Raw genomic sequence first — 16927 nt, 5'->3', positions numbered from 1 at the left:
GGTTCGCTTAGCAGCGGGGGGGCGATTGATGATGTTAGTCCGGCCGTTAGTATTATCGAGGGAGGGATCTCGGGGGCTAGCGACCCCCACATCACCTTCTAAAGCGCTCGCTCGTCACCGTGGCGTGCGCGATGACACCACAACCACGTGACTTTTTTCTTTTGTGTTGTGTGCAGTGCTTTCAGCACTACAGCACGTGGATTTGTAACGATATGTAACGTTTGTTTTCTTTCGTTTGCTGGTGACTGTATTTCATATTGAAATCGCCTCCGGTGCTTTTGCTACTGGCGGCAATAAAAGTTGTTTAAAAGTCAAAAAAGTCTGACACTGTCACTTTCTCACACTCTCTTAGGGGCCGTCCATTAATGGTGTCACACGATTTTGGACCCCCCCCCCCCATCGTCACACGGCATCACAAAAAGTCAGACCCCCCCTTAAATGTGATGTCACAAAGCTCTGCACCCCACCCAAAAGAACATTTAATTTGCTTCAAATCGCTTGAAACTATTGTCATCATAGTGCGTATTTAATGGGGCGCTGCACTCTGATGTTGTAGGAGGAAACATTTATTAAAAAGTCTATTTAATTAAGTAGAACGTGTTGTTTATATTTATTTAAAGTTGCGCATTTTGATGTGACGTCACATTTCTCAACCTCCCCCCCCCTCGTCACACATCGTCACAAATGTCTGACCCCCCCCCCTCCCAGGTGCGTGACGTCATTTATGGACGGCCCCTTACTCTAACTTTCTCACACTCTCTCTCACACAGTCACTTTCTCACACTCTCTCTTTCTCAATATGTGACACTCTCCCTTTCTCACACTCTCACCTATCTCTCTCTATTGCTCCCACGCTCTCACTCGATATATTCCACTTGCTCCCTCTCACTCTCTCCCCCTTTCTCTCCCTCTCACTTGCTCCCTTTCTCGTACTCTCACTTACCTCTCTCTCTTTTGCTCCCTCACTCAGGGATGCAGGGAGGGAGCAGGGAGGGTGACAGGGATTACATCTCCGATGAGCGAGCTAAAGAAGTTCCCCATGCAGAGAGGGAAGGGAGGGAGGCATCTGTCTGGAGCGCTCCTCACCCTCTCACTCTCTCACACTGCCACTGCTGCTGCTGTTGCTACTGCGTTTCACCCTCCTCCCGCTGCTGCTGTGGCTCTCAGTCTGCGAGCTGTGCAGGGATTTCTACCTGGGGGAGTGCTCCGTGCACGGCCCGCCAGAGTTCATCGCGGACGCGGCCGTGGCCCCGGGAGTGGCCAACAGGGCCCGGCTCAGCCTGCCCCAGGGCCTCACCGTCGGCGCCTCCTCCATCGCCGGCGCCGGCCTCGGGGTGTGGAGCAACAGGAAGAAGCTGCCCAAGGAGGTGATGTTTGGGCCCTACCAGGGAGAGGTGTCTGAGGAGAACCCCATGAGCGAGTACTGCTGGCTGGTGAGCTGCTGCTGCTGCTGCCACTGCCACTGCTGCAGCCTCCTCCTATTCCTACATCATCATCGTGTGTGTGGAGAGGAAGCTCGTGAAGGAGATACAGAGAAACTCATAGCTTCACACAGTCACCCACAGACTCAGGCAGAGACCCAGAGACTCGCACAGAGAGACCCATATACTCACACAGAGGCTCAGGGAATCGCACAGAGAGATCCACAGTCTCACACAGAGACCCATAGATTCGCACAGATACCTTAGAGACTCGCACAGAGACCCAGAGCCCCACACAGAGACCCATAGATTCGTACAGAGACCTAGAGACTCACCCAAAGAATTTCAGAGAGACCCCCAGAATCACAGAGAGACCCAAAAATTAACGTAATTATAATTTCAACTTGTAACACACAGCAAAAACGGTGGTCACCGCATGGCGCGGCGCTTTCAGATGCACTTTTGCAGCCGTCTGGAAGGCTCTTCCTTCCAATGCTAGGAAGCATCTGGGAGCTATGCACTTTTAAATCTTGTAGATTGAAAATGCATTTCTTTAGAACTGCTTTTAGTGTTTAGTTTGTTGTCCTTCCCCCGCACCTCCGATCAGCACGGTTGGCTACGTACGGTACGAAAGAAGTTCAACTTACATTCCAACTCACATTAATTATCCGTGGATCTGCTCGTGTGCTTATGTGTGTTTCAGATTTACAAAAACAAAAAGGATCGTGAATATGTTGATGCTCAGGATGAATCTAAATCAAACTGGATGAGGTGATTTTTGTCTTAAGGACCACTACACAGAGATCAGAACCACTACACAGAGACCAGAACCACTACACACAGAGACCAGAACCACCACACACAGAGACCAGAACCACTACACACAGAGACCAGAACCACCACACACAGAGACCAGAACCACTACACACAGAGACCAGAACCACTACACACAGAGACCAGAACCACTACACACAGAGACCAGAACCACCACACACAGAGACCAGAACCACTACACACAGAGACCAGAACCACTACACACAGAGACCAGAACTACCACACACAGAGACCAGAACCACCACACACAGAGACCAGAACCACTACACACAGAGACCAGAACCACCACACACAGAGACCAGAACCACCACACACAGAGACCAGAACCACTACACACAGAGACCAGAACCACCACACACAGAGACCAGAACCACTACACACAGAGACCAGAACCACCACACACAGAGACCAGAACCACTACACACAGAGACCAGAACCACCACACACAGAGACCAGAACCACTACACAGAGACAAGAACCACCACACACAGAGACCAGAACCACCACACACAGAGACCAGAACCACCACACACAGAGACCAGAACCACTACACACAGAGACCAGAACCACCACACACAGAGACCAGAACCACTACACACAGAGACCAGAACCACCACACACAGAGACCAGAACCACCACACACAGAGACCAGAACCACTACACACAGAGACCAGAACCACCACACACAGAGACCAGAACCACTACACACAGAGACCAGAACCACTACACACAGAGACAAGAACCACTACACACAGAGACCAGAACCACTACACACAGAGACCCGAACCACTACACACAGAGACAAGAACCACTACACACAGAGACCAGAACCACTACACACAGAGACCAGAACCACTACACACAGAGACCAGAACCACCACACAGAGAGACCAGAACCACTACACACAGAGACCAGAACCACTACACACAGAGACCAGACCCACTACACACAGAGACCAGAACCGCCACACACAGAGACAAGAACCACAACACACAGAGACCAAAACCACCACACACAGAAACCAGAACCACCACACACAGAGACCACGACCACTACACACAGAGACCAGAACCACTACACACAGAGACCAGAACCACTACACACAGAGACCTGAACAACTACACACAGAGACCAGAACCACTACACACAGAGACCAGATCCACCACACACAGAGACCAGAACCACCACACACAGAGACCAGAACCACCACACACAGAGACCAGAACCACCACACACAGAGACCAACCCTGGGCCTCCCCTTGGTCGACTCTGCATCAAATGAGCACCCGGTACGGAGCGTGGTTCCAGCCACACCACCCCCACGTAGCGCCCAGTGCCGGCCCTTAATAGGCGCTCGCTAACGGCGCCCACCCCGCCCCCGCGTCTGCCCGCGCAGGTTCGTCAACTGCGCGAGGAATGAGCAGGAGCAGAACCTGGTGGCCTTCCAGCACCGGGGGCAGATTTACTACCGCACGTTCCGTGCCGTGGGGCCCGGCTCTGAGCTGCTGGTCTGGTACGGCGAGGAGTTCGCCCAGGAGCTGGGCATCGCCTGCGAGGCCGGGCCCTCGCGACGCCGCAGCAGCAGCAGCAACGAGATGGCTCCCAGGGCCACCGCCAGAGACCTGCAGCCCGTGCAGCCTCCACCAAGCGAGGAACACTGTGAGCACCGCTCACCAGAGACTCGCCACTGCTCACCAGACTATAGCCACCACTCACCAGAGATGATAGCCACTACTCACCAGAGATGATAGCCACCACTCACCAAAGATAGAAGCCACTGCTCACCAGAGATGATAGCCACCACTCACCAAAGATGGGAGCCACCACTCACCAGAGACAATAGCCAACACTCACCAGAGATGATAGCCTCCACTCACCAGAGATGATAGCCACCACTCACCAGAGATGATAGCCACCACTCACCAGAGATGATAGCCACCACTCACCAGAGATGACAGCCACCGTTCACCAGAGATGATAACCTCCACTCACCAGATATGACAGCCACCACTCACCAGAGATGATAGCCACCGCTCACCAGAGATGACAGCCACCGTTCACCAGAGATGATAGCCTCCACTCACCAGAGATGATAGCCACCACTCACCAGAGATGATAGCCACCACTCACCAGAGATGATAGCCACCACTCACCAGAGATGACAGCCACCGTTCACCAGAGATGATAGCCTCCACTCACCAGATATGACAGCCACCACTCACCAGAGATGATAGCCACCGCTCACCAGAGATGACAGCCACCGTTCACCAGAGATGATAGCCTCCACTCACCAGAGATGATAGCCACCACTCACCAGAGATGATAGCCACCACTCACAACAGATGATAGCCACCACTCACCAGAAATGATAGCCACCACTCACCAGAGATGATAGGCACCACCCACACTGATAAGGTGCAAATGAGTAACTGGTGTGGTGTGTAGTAGTAAACATCGCCACTGGGGAGACAAATGCGGCCATGTGTGGTGCTGGCCACCCTCCCACTCATGTGCCATGCTGGCTTTCATACAGTGAGGGAAAAAAGGATTTGATCCCTTGCTGATTTTGTACGTTTGCCCACTGACAAAGAAATTATCAGTCTATAATTTTAATGGTAGGTTTATTTGAACAGTGAGAGACAGAATAACAACAACAAAAAATCCAGAAAAACGCATGTCAAAAATGTTATAAATTGATTTGCATTTTTTAAAATCAGCAGGGGATCAAATACTTTTTTCCCTCACTGTAGGTGCCCGATAACAGCACTTGTCCCAAAAGTATATACAGGCTATACGGGGTTTCTTCGTCTTTGTGTGTATATATAATGGAGCCCACTGCACTACGAATCCGGCCACCTGAGTTCGATTCCCACTCACGGCCAACGTCAGTGGTGAATATTTAGGCCTCCCCTAGGCTGACTCAGCCTCAAATGAGTACCTAGCTTAAACGTGGAAACATCGCCACTGGAGAGACAAAGGCGGCCGGGCCTGCTGTTGGCCACCTACTCCCTCGTGTGCCATGCCGGCCTTCATAGGTACTCGCAAACAGCACTTGCCCAACAGTCTGATATGGCTGTTGGGGACCTTTACCTTTGTATGTACACACACACGTGTGCAAGAGAGTTAATGTCTCGGTGTTGGTGTGTGCGCGTTTGTCTTGTTCCTCTGGTATGATGCAGGTGGAGTGGGTGTGGAGGTCACAAGGCTGCCGTGTCCTGCCTGCAACCGTCAGTTCATCTGCCGCTCTAGTCTACAGCATCACGTGCAGAGGAGACACCCCACTAAGCCCAGTAACAAAAGTCATCAGTGTGACCAATGTCCATACAGCACAGACTACAAGGGTAACTTGAAGAAACACCAGAGAACACACACGGGAGAGAAGCCGTTCAAGTGCACCGTGTGTGAGAAGGCGTTTACACTGCTCTCAAATCTTTACAGGCACCAGAGAACACACACGGGAGAGAAGCCGTTCAAGTGCACCGTGTGTGAGAAGGCGTTTGCACATTTACAACATTTTCACAGCCACCAGAGAACACACACGGGAGAGAAGCCGTTCAAGTGCACCGTGTGTGAGAAGGCGTTTGCAGACCCATCAACTCTTCGCGGACACCAGAGAACACACACCGGCCAGAATGCATTTTCTCATTCCCGTGGAAACAGAAAAGTCAGCCATCCTGAGCAAAAAGCGCACAGCGCCGAGCTGTGAATTAGTTTTAAACAACAGGCCACGTGATTAGCCGAGGCTGTGCCACTCTTGAAACTGATTTTGAATGTGAACACGGAAACCTACGAACCCTCCTACACCTGCCTCACACTCTGTGGGGGGTGGGAGATTAAACCGACCCGGCCACCCCTCGATTGCAAGTGCGGAGTTCTAGGTTCCAACCACTGCACGTATCCCCCCCACCCCCATCACCTGTGGGTCCCTGTGTGTGTGGAGGCAGTCGCCCTCCGACAACAACGGAGGGCGGAGGAGCGACGCTCACAACAACGAGCGGAGCGCCGGGTGGCTAAAGCACAGCAAGTTGGCACAGTAGGGGGCACAGGTGGTGCATCAGCCAGTCATCTCGGTCATCTCGGTCAGTCGACCCGTGGCACCTGGGTCTGCCCCGTGACCTCCTGCCAGCGGGCGTTCGACACTTCACGTGGCCTCAGGGTGCACATGGCCTGGCACAAGCGTCGTGGTGACGTCACCGCCACTTAGTGGCGAATGGCGGTTGTTGTTGTTGAGTGTGCAGAGTCCCCCGTGCAGAGCTGTACTGTTGTTACCCTAGAGGGGGGCACCGCGGGGTGATCCACCTACAGACACCCCAGTCTGCACGTCTCCCGCCGGTCTCCATGCACACCGCGTGCCGTCTCGTAGCCCTGCCCCGTGAGACGTATGTGGGGGTCGCTAGCCCCCGAAATCCCTCCCTCGATAATGCTAACGGCCGGGCTAACATCATCAATCGCCCCCCCGCTGCTAAGCGAACCGCTGCTAGGCTCCTCACCCATGGTGTGGGAGCCGTCGCCGGAGGATTCCCCTCCACCGCGAGTCCGCGTAGCAGGCATGGTTAATTACGTACGCGCACACCCACACACAGCTCCACACGCGATACCCACTCTTGCGCCGCTCTGCGCCGCGCTGGCCGCTCACGTTACGATCGCGCACCTGGGGTACGCCGATTACGCACGCCGAGAGCTTACGCAAGTAACGAGCGCACGTAAGCGGGGCACACGCCGACACAACGACTCAAGTTGCCGCCGCCGTGCGCGCGAGACAAACCGTACAACAATGCGCAGCCGATTACGCGCTCGAGCCGCGGGGTTGGGGGTCAGGGGCCCACCACCGCGCCGCACTTTACGCAAGTAATGAGCACACGCAAGCGGGGCACACGCCGACACAACGACTCAAGCCGCCGCCGCCGCCGTGCGCGCGAGACAAACCGTACAACAATGCGCAGCCGATTACGCGCTCGAGCCGCGGGGTTGGGGGTCAGGGGCCCACCACCGCGCCGCACTTTACGCAAGTAACGAGCACACGCAAGCTCGCACAAAGCTAACAGCTTCACTGCGCACCGCGGTTTCGCACACGCGAGCGGGGCGCACGCCGACACGACGACTCGTCCCCTCCCGCACTCGCGCGTGCACGTCAACACAAGTATCGTACAAGGACGATTCTCCTCTCACACGGCTGCGTAGGCACGCCAACACACAAAAGTGCTCTCCCCGGGCGTTAACACACACACCTCCGTACCCGCACAATCGTACAGAGACCACGGCCTTTACGCATACAACGACCACACACCCGCGAATGCAGTGCACGCTAATACCACGTTCAAAAACACCCAACAACACGGTTTTGTTACTACGCTCGAGATTTTATTAGCCCTTGTTAACCCACCGAGCCACCCGTGTGTGTGTGCGGGCCAGCAAGGCGCTTCTAACCCACTCTCTGGTGGCGTGCAGCCCTATTCTATGCCGCGCTCTCTGTTAAACCGCTTTCCTACTCGTCCTTACCCCGAACTAACCCTCTCCTACTGATCCTACTCTCCACTCTGAGGTGTTGTAAGGCGCGTAATACGATACCGTCTGTAGTTCTTGGTGACCTTGCGGCGCTCAGATCGTCCTGCAGACAATCTAGCGGCTCGCCCGATGACTCCCTCGTCGCTGACTCCGTGTCAAAACTCCAGAAGAAGAGAGTTCCCTACTGCCCCTGCGTTTTCTTTTAAACTATTCACATCAAAGGCTAGGCGCCCCCGTCCCGACCGCCTTGGTCTCTCGACCAATCCTGAGCCTAGGATTTCCCGCTCTTTTGCGATCCCGCCGGCCTTTGACCTTTCGACCAATCAGTCGCCCCGGGTCCTGATCCCAGCTATCTGCCCTGCTGACCCGTGTTTGTGTTTGTATGCGTTTCTAACTGCGGGGCTCTCTGAGCTCGCCGTGGTCGTGCGATCTCAAATCCGCCCACGGCGCCGCAGTGTTACTTTGCCTGGGAAGGGTCCTGTCCAATTCCCTGGCCCTGAGAAACCGTGGGGTAACCCCCCGAGGGGGTCCTCGGGTGAAAACTCAGGGTAGGTGACCCGACCACGAGGCCCTACGTGGGTGCGGGTGCGTGCTTATGTGGGGGGGGGGTGATGGGGGGCAGTGCGGTGGTGGAAGCCGGGCGGCTCCCTGGCTCGGCAGAGCGGCCCCGTCGCTGTGGCACCACACGTACGTATAGTACGTACAGTACGTACCCATCCAGCGGTAGACTGAACCGTGGCCGATGACGAAGGTGGCATCCGCTCACAAATCTCCGAACACTCAGTCCAGAGGTCGCAATCAGGTACCCGATACCGGGTACGGGTACCTGTTTACGACGCTGGTGCGGCCGGGTACGGGTAAGGAATCAAAACCCGTTTGCGACCTCTGACTCAGTACCGTAGCCCCGAGCCATCGCTTGCGCGATATTCACTTTGCTGCTGAGAGGAAAGGTACGGGGAGGAGGTGGGGGGGGCTAGGAGAGGACATCTGTGGAACGGCTAGAGATCTGCGAAGAAGAGCTTCATAGCTCATCGGATTCCTGCGGTCTGAAAAAATATTCCGAGGGGGCGTTGGGAGGGGGGTGTAGGTATGAGTGGGGCATCTGCACTTGGATCACCCTGCGTGTTGTTGCTGCCTCCTCCGTTGAAAATGTTCCCAGCGTGAACTTAACCCTTTGCAGTTGCGACGACGCCGCGTGCCGTGCGTGAACGTCGTCGTCGGAACAACAAAACGCAGTAAAAACTAAAGTAACTTTATCGGTACCGAGGCTCCCACAGGGCCACGCGGGGCAGGGAGTGTGGCACAGTTTTGGCGCCGGCTAGCGCAGAGTGGCGGCGGTCGTGTCGCTACGCTTCTCTGCGGTGAGCAACGACGTCTTTATAACAACAACAACAGCAGTGCTGCTGCTGCTGCCACTGCTGCGCCTCTCTAAATAGAATTAACGAGGGCGAGCCGCGCGCTCGATTCGCGGGATTCTGCGGTGAACGGTGACACCCACCCCGTGAACGGTGACACCCACCCCGTGAACGGTGACACCCACCACGTGAACGGTGACACCCACCGACCCTGGAACTCTGCAGACGTCTCGGACGTGGGAAAGGGTTGAGAGATTCTCTGCGTCCCGGTTGCTCGCGTGATGTCGCACGGTGGTGGCGCGCGTTGACTCTTACACGTTTAAGAAAGTTGAGCGTTAGTTTGTGATTCTGTTTACAATTATATATGTACATACTTAAACTAACAAAAATTTTCTTGGGATTTTACCAAATAAGGTCCAACTGGATACGTAGTAGCTCTTTTATCAGACGTGACCACCTGGCCATCACGAATGAAAGCTCAACGAAGTGGCTTATCATTGTGTGGACATTTATAGCGGCCAAATACTTTGACTGCGTGATCTCGATTCTAAATGTCGAGGGAAAACCGGAGGACCTGGAGAAAAATCCACACGACCACGGGGAGAGAGAGAGACGCACAAACTCAAAATATACAGCAGGCGTCAGGGTCGGAATCGAACCAACGATCTCCTGTATACCAGGAGAGGTAGTTAACATCTCAACATGCGTTCAGAGTATTTGGCTGCAGTGAATGTCACGTGATGAGCCACTTCGGTGCGCTGCTGTCATTTGTGATAGCCAGGTCTCTACTACACAGCTCAGTGGGGGCCTTACCTGGAAAAGTAAAGTGAAGTAAAACTAAAATCTACTATATTCTTGGTTCTTTCGGTAAAGTCACGTAGAAGGGAAATAATAAAATAATAAAAATAAAACATAATAAATTATATTCTAATATTATTTTATGTTATTTGATTATATTATTATTTTATATTACTTTATTATAGTAATCTATTCTATTATTTTATTATTATAATATTAAATATATTATATTATATTTTTTTATTACGTTTTATTTTCATTATTTTATTATTTACCTTCTACGTGACTTTACCGAAAGAACCAAGAAGATGAATCCCTGCAGTCACGAAAGCTTTAAATCGAAATTTTACATAGACTTTGATTGCTTCAACCAGAAAAACTTTAATAATAACCCTAACCCTAAAAATGCTTAAATTGATCAAATTGAGATTCTTACTTCCATTTATACGCTTTTTAGATGTCGATTGAAGTTCGTTGTCGGCTGTTCTCTGTATGGATAATTGCCTTTGAACTTTCACATGGGGCATATTCTGCCCTGGAGAGGGGTATGGTCTGGACCAGTCTAGTTTAAACCCCCGGGGGTATAGTTTAGCCTAGGACACTTTATCCCCCCGGGTATACTCTGGCCTGAGCCAAACTATACCCGGGTTTAATCGGGGCAGGGTTTTTTTTTTAAATCCTTTATATTAAGTTCACTTGCTTGCTTGCTTGCGCGCTTACGACCGTGCAAATCTTTCAGTCGTTTTTTAACCCACTTCCCGTGATCCAATCGAGCTGACATTTTGCACACAGACTCGTTGTGCGTGACAATTTATTTTCGTGGAAATTTTTTTCCAAAATTTTACACTTTTTTGGAAAAAAAATTATATTTAATTACCAATTGCTTAATGGTGGCAGGCAATCATCTGACCCATAGGTGGCAGCCATGTCAAGCCAGAGGACGAGAGGACTCTAGCCGCCACGCATATAAAGGATTTATAGTGAAAAACTTTGTTTTTACGGGTTAATTTTTTTTAGCCTGTTACACCGGTATCTCCAGGAGGTCGGAGCGAATTGCTCTGTGGTGACACTTTTCCGTGACAGAGGTTTGGTTTTTGTTGTTGTTGTTGTTGGGTTAGAGATCTCGTGAACATCAACATTGTGTCGTTAACCCACCACCACCCACCACCATCGCCTGACACGGCCATTCAGTCAGGGTTTGTCACGTAAACGAAACGTGCCAATTGGTTACCAACTTCAGCACACACAGCGCTTGTGTGTCGGGGAGAGTGAACCCACAACAGCATTTACAATTGGAGTACCGGTGACGTTTCGCCGGTGATTACAAACAACGGCGACCGGTTTCATCGGGCGATGTGCCAGGATTGTGATCCAACGCCATCTGTGGTGCCACAGCGACGGGGCCGCTCTGCCGAGCCAGGGAGCCGCCCGGCTTCCACCACCGCACTGCCCCCCATCACCCCCCCCACATAAGCACGCACCCGCACCCACGTAGGGCCTCGTGGTCGGGTCACCTACCCTGAGTTTTCACCCGAGGGCCCCCTCGGGGGGTTACCCCACGGTTTCTCAGGGCCAGGGAATTGGACAGGACCCTTCCCAGGCAAAGTAACACTGCGGCGCCGTGGGCGGATTTGAGATCGCACGACCACGGCGAGCTCAGAGAGCCCCGCAGTTAGAAACGCATACAAACACAAACACGGGTCAGCAGGGCAGATAGCTGGGATCAGGACCCGGGGCGACTGATTGGTCGAAAGGTCAAAGGCCGGCGGGATCGCAAAAGAGCGGGAAATCCTAGGCTCAGGATTGGTCGAGAGACCAAGGCGGTCGGGACGGGGGCGCCTAGCCTTTGATGTGAATAGTTTAAAAGAAAACGCAGGGGCAGTAGGGAACTCTCTTCTTCTGGAGTTTTGACACGGAGTCAGCGACGAGGGAGTCATCGGGCGAGCCGCTAGATTGTCTGCAGGACGATCTGAGCGCCGCAAGGTCACCAAGAACTACAGACGGTATCGTATTACGCGCCTTACAACACCTCAGAGTGGAGAGTAGGATCAGTAGGAGAGGGTTAGTTCGGGGTAAGGACGAGTAGGAAAGCGGTTTAACAGAGAGCGCGGCATAGAATAGGGCTGCACGCCACCAGAGAGTGGGTTAGAAGCGCCTTGCTGGCCCGCACACACACACGGGTGGCTCGGTGGGTTAACAAGGGCTAATAAAATCTCGAGCGTAGTAACAAAACCGTGTTGTTGGGTGTTTTTGAACGTGGTATTAGCGTGCACTGCATTCGCGGGTGTGTGGTCGTTGTATGCGTAAAGGCCGTGGTCTCTGTACGATTGTGCGGGTACGGAGGTGTGTGTGTTAACGCCCGGGGAGAGCACTTTTGTGTGTTGGCGTGCCTACGCAGCCGTGTGAGAGGAGAATCGTCCTTGTACGATACTTGTGTTGACGTGCACGCGCGAGTGCGGGAGGGGACGAGTCGTCGTGTCGGCGTGCGCCCCGCTCGCGTGTGCGAAACCGCGGTGCGCAGTGAAGCTGTTAGCTTTGTGTGAGCTTGCGTGTGCTCGTTACTTGCGTAAAGTGCGGCGCGGTGGTGGGCCCCTGACCCCCAACCTCGCGGCTCGAGCGCGTAATCGGCTGCGCATTGTTGTACGGTTTGTCTCGCACGCATGGCGGCGGCGGCTTGAGTCGTTGTGTCGGCGTATTCCCCGCTTGCGTGTGCTCGTTACTTGCGTAAAGTGCGGCGCTGTGGTGGGCCCCTGACCCCCAACCCCGCGGCTCGAGCGCGTAATCGGCTGCGCATTGTTGTACGGTTTGTCTCGCGCGCACGGCGGCGGCAACTTGAGTCGTTGTGTCGGCGTGTGCCCCGCTTACGTGTGCTCGTTACTTGCGTAAGCTCTCGGCGTGCGTAATCGGCGTACCCCAGGTGCGCGATCGTAACGTGAGCGGCCAGCGCGGCGCAGAGCGGCGCAAGAGTGGGTATCGCGTGTGGAGCTGTGTGTGGGTGTGCGCGTACGTAATTAACCATGCCTGCTACGCGGACCCGCGGTGGAGGGGAATCCTCGGGCGACGGCTCCCACACCATGGGTGAGGAACCTAGCAGCGGTTCGCTTAGCAGCGGGGGGGCGATTGATGATGTTAGCCCGGCCGCTAGCATTATCGAGGGAGGGATCTCGGGGGCTAGCAACCCCCACAGATTGGTGTCAGAAGCGGTACGGACCCCCGCGTTACCTCACGCTAAAATAAGACTAATATTTACCGGCCGGGGGGCCCCTTCGTGGAAGGCATTCGCCCGCAATCTCTTAGGGGCCAAGGAAATTAATGGATGGACGGATGCGCAGGCAGTACGTCAACTTAATATGAATCTTGATGGGCGGGCAGCCGATTTTGTAGAAGCGTTACCCGCGAGCGCACAGACACAGCTAGAGGAGCTGATGCGCCGACTCGATCAGCGTTTTGGCACGCGTGACGAGGAGGAAGCAAAATCGGCCTTAGAGGCGCGCCGTCGTCAACCTGGCGAGGATCTACATGATTACGCCGAGGATGTGCGCGAGTTAACAAAGATCGCACGCCCGGGGTACGCAACTGATGTTATTGTAATGCAGGCGTAAAGGGCTTGGCGGATGTGACGTCATGTGGGGGAGGAGTCAGGGTCACGTGAGAGGGAGATGGTATAGCGGTGAGACAGGAAGAGATCGGGGCAGTCGGGCGAGGGAAGAGTGGAGACCGCGTTGGGTGGTCGCCGTGCCCTCAGCCTGGTGGCTGAGGGGCTCGGTGACAGCGCCAGCCAGCGGGATGGAAGAGAGTTGGTTGGAGACTGGACGAGGGTGAGGCCACGGAGGGCGAAAGCTGGGAGCAGCGACAGCAGCCGGAGAGGCTGCGTGTGGGAGACAGCAGCGAGGCTGCTAGGGGCTACAGCAGCCGGGGGCTGCAGAGCAAGAGGGCTACGGGAGCGACAGCAGCGCTGCGCGCAGCGAGCTGGGGCTGTGCATCTATCGTTGTTGGGATTGTTACAATAAGACGGGGGATGCATTTTGTGACCCCCAGCAAAGGGAAGCTGGGGTGCACGAATGGAGAAAACTGGCCACGTGTTCGCACGTTGGGCCGCCATTTTGCGCGCACGCGGGGTATGGCGACGATGCGCTTTGCGGAAAGGGCCGCCATTTTGAGTGCGCGCGAGATATTGCGCGAACGCGCTGGGCGAAGGGGGCCGCCATTTTGAACGCGCGGGAAAAACCTCGGTGGGCCAAATATTCCATCCGTTATGCCTGCCATTGTTGATTGGGTGATGCACGTGTTGTGGTCACATCAGCCTATAGCTAATGGCTGACCTAACAGCCCGGAGGCGAAACCTCCGTGGTATGTCTTAAACTAATGGGCCGTGTGCTCATATGGCTCGGGGAGTCATGGTTCAGTTGTGCGGTGGCAGACTGAACCTGGTGTGCCGGGGGCTCACGGGATTTGGGTTAGGGCGTTATTGTCTCTATAAGAGAACATTACCCCGTGGGGGGGGTCGTTGATATCTGGCCTTGCCAAGGGATTGATCTTCCCTTGGCTATAAAGCGTCAGACTATAAGAGGCTGGTGTGTGTCCATCGCTGATGGGATAGTAAGGGAGGAGCATGGCCGAGTGCTGCTCATCCCCGAAATGGCACTAGCCGAGAGTATGGTAAATGGATGTTGCTGTGGGTTGACGACCACGGTGAGGGTTACGGCGAGTTAAACGTTACCGCTGGGGAGCGTGGCTCTCTCCACGCGAGGGTGTGCGATTAGGGGTTTTGTTGGTTTGTTGAGAGTGACTGTGGGTACATGCTGTGTACGTCTGAGGTCTGTGCTGGTCCTCAAGGGAGGACTGCTGGTGGGTAAGAGCAGAATTTTTTTTGTGTTGTTGTGTAAATAATATTGTTGTTAAAATGTAAATACTGGGGCATCGATCGCGGTTAGTTTGGGTAATTATTGGGGTTTTTTTTTTTTAAGCGGGCCGGATTTACATCATCTCCACTACCCTGAGGCCGGGTGGCTGTCGTGTACGACATGCGGATGTGCGTTGTTGTGCTGTGCCTCAGGGGATTGGATTCTCCTTCTCGTCACAGATTCTTCAGCTCCCGTCGCACTGGGTGTTACCTGGTGTGCTAGCTGGATGAGGACTTGAAGGAGCAATTGAGCGCCGTTCGTCATTCTGCTCTACCACTTGCTCTTTGATGTTGGACTTGAGCCGAGCGGATGGAACAACAACATGGACACGCTTTGAGACACCACATTTCTGGGTTGTGCGCGTGTGCCATTTTTGCGTGTTGGTGGCCGTTGTGTTGTGCTTTGTGCTATTATTATTCTTGTTGTTCTATTCCGGTTCCTGATCCTTCCCCTTTTGTTACTTGTTGTTGTTGTTATAAGGTCTATTGTGTCTGGGGGACTCCTGGTTGTGATGCCTTCGCCCGCATTATTTGGTTCTGTTTCAGCCGAGGACGGCTGGAATTTTCTCTACGGGGGAGGGTGGTGTAATGCGGGCGTAAAGGGCTTGGCGGATGTGACGTCATGTGGGGGAGGAGTCAGGGTCACGTGAGAGGGAGATGGTATAGCGGTGAGACAGGAAGAGATTGGGGCAGTCGGGCGAGGGAAGAGTGGAGACCGCGTTGGGTGGTCGCCGTGCCCTCAGCCTGGTGGCTGAGGGGCTCGGTGACAGCGCCAGCCAGCGGGATGGAAGAGAGTTGGTTGGAGACTGGACGAGGGTGAGGCCACGGAGGGCGAAAATTGGGAGCAGCGACAGCAGCCGGAGAGGCTGCGTGTGGGAGACAGCAGCGAGGCTGCTAGGGGCTACAGCAGCCGGGGGCTGCAGAGCAAGAGGGCTACGGGAGCGACAGCAGCCAGAGGGGCTGCGTGTGGGGGAACAGCAGCAAGGCTGCTAAGGAGCTACGGGAGCGACGGAGACCAACAGCGGGGCTGTTGGCGGTGACGGGAGCGACAGCGAAGTCGGCACCGTGTGGAAGGAGCCAGATAAAGGACAGCCGTGTGGGAAACAGAAACGAACCCGAATAAAGGACACCAGACCAGATACTGTGGTCGAGTCCATTTATTACATTGGAGTCAGAAGTGCAACGGCATGGCTAAACAACTGAGAAGAAAAAGAATATTCCGTCTCCGGCATCGGCTTCATCTTCCTCCGACGATGGATGCAGCTGGAGTCGTGTGGAAAAGAGCCCTGCTGAAGTGAGCACGGGAACTGGAGTTGAAGATGTCGCCGGGGTGGCGGGCCCGTCAGCATCAACGGATTCCCCATGTCAACAGATGGCGGACCAACTTGGAACTCTTAAGAACATGCTTGCACAGTGGTGTGAGCTCGGCACGCCAAGGGTGGCGTCGGAAGGGGAGGGTGGTGGTCCGCAGGAGTCCGTGTTGTCTTCGCTGTCGCCGCCATCGGCCACGTGGCACGAAGACGCCATCTTGGGCGCGGCTGGCGAAGAAAGGCGGGAAGCCGCCATCTTGTCTTCACCGCGGCGGGGAGACGCCGCCATTTTTAACATCGCGGTGGTGATGCAGCTTCGTGCTGCCATCGGGAGGTGCCTCGGGGAGAGCAGCCTGCTGTGAGCTGCTGCGCGAGGACAAGCTGCGAGGAGAGGACGACGATGCTGCAGCTGCTGGGGCGGGAGCTTCCCGTCCTGGCTCGGGTGCGTGACAACGGAGCAGTCAAGTCGCCGAACGAGTTCTGCGAGACGACTCAAGTTGCCGCCCTGCCGTCCTCTTCTTGCTGCAGCCCCGGGCGAGTTGTAACAATACGCACCCGGCCTTTACACACACCTCACCCATCTTTCGAGGGCCGGGGGGGGGCGATTTTGTTTTTTTCTCTCATGACTTGATTGTGCGGAGCGCGGTTCGGACTGTGTGTATGTGTGTGTAATAACGATGAACGCGCTATCTGCTTGTTGCTCGGTGTCAATTAAAGTGTGTGCGTGTGTTGGGAATGGACGGAGAGTCTGCTGTACTTGCTGAGTGTCAAGTTGTGTGTGTGCGCTGCGGCGGGGAGTT

General features: G+C 54.5%; 1 protein-coding gene across 1 annotated transcript; it reads left to right on the top strand.

Annotated features, from left to right (window-relative positions):
• The first annotated feature begins 683 nt into the window (after positions 1-683).
• On the top strand, positions 684-6109 carry LOC144733805 (PR domain zinc finger protein 14-like). Its single transcript, XM_078615817.1, has 4 exons — positions 684-1433; positions 2125-2192; positions 3653-3915; positions 5436-6109. Exons 1-4 carry the CDS (start codon positions 1371-1373, stop codon positions 5960-5962), a joined length of 921 nt encoding a protein of 306 aa, XP_078471943.1. The 5' UTR covers positions 684-1370; the 3' UTR covers positions 5963-6109.
• The last annotated feature ends 10818 nt before the right edge of the window (positions 6110-16927 follow it).

The sequence above is a fragment of the Lampetra planeri genome, chromosome 48 (genome assembly GCF_965212315.1).
Source record: "Lampetra planeri chromosome 48, kcLamPlan1.2.h2, whole genome shotgun sequence".
Taxonomy (NCBI): domain Eukaryota; kingdom Metazoa; phylum Chordata; class Hyperoartia; order Petromyzontiformes; family Petromyzontidae; genus Lampetra; species Lampetra planeri.
The sequence above is the reverse complement of the archived record's forward strand: the minus strand, read 5'-3'. Positions and strand labels throughout refer to the sequence as shown.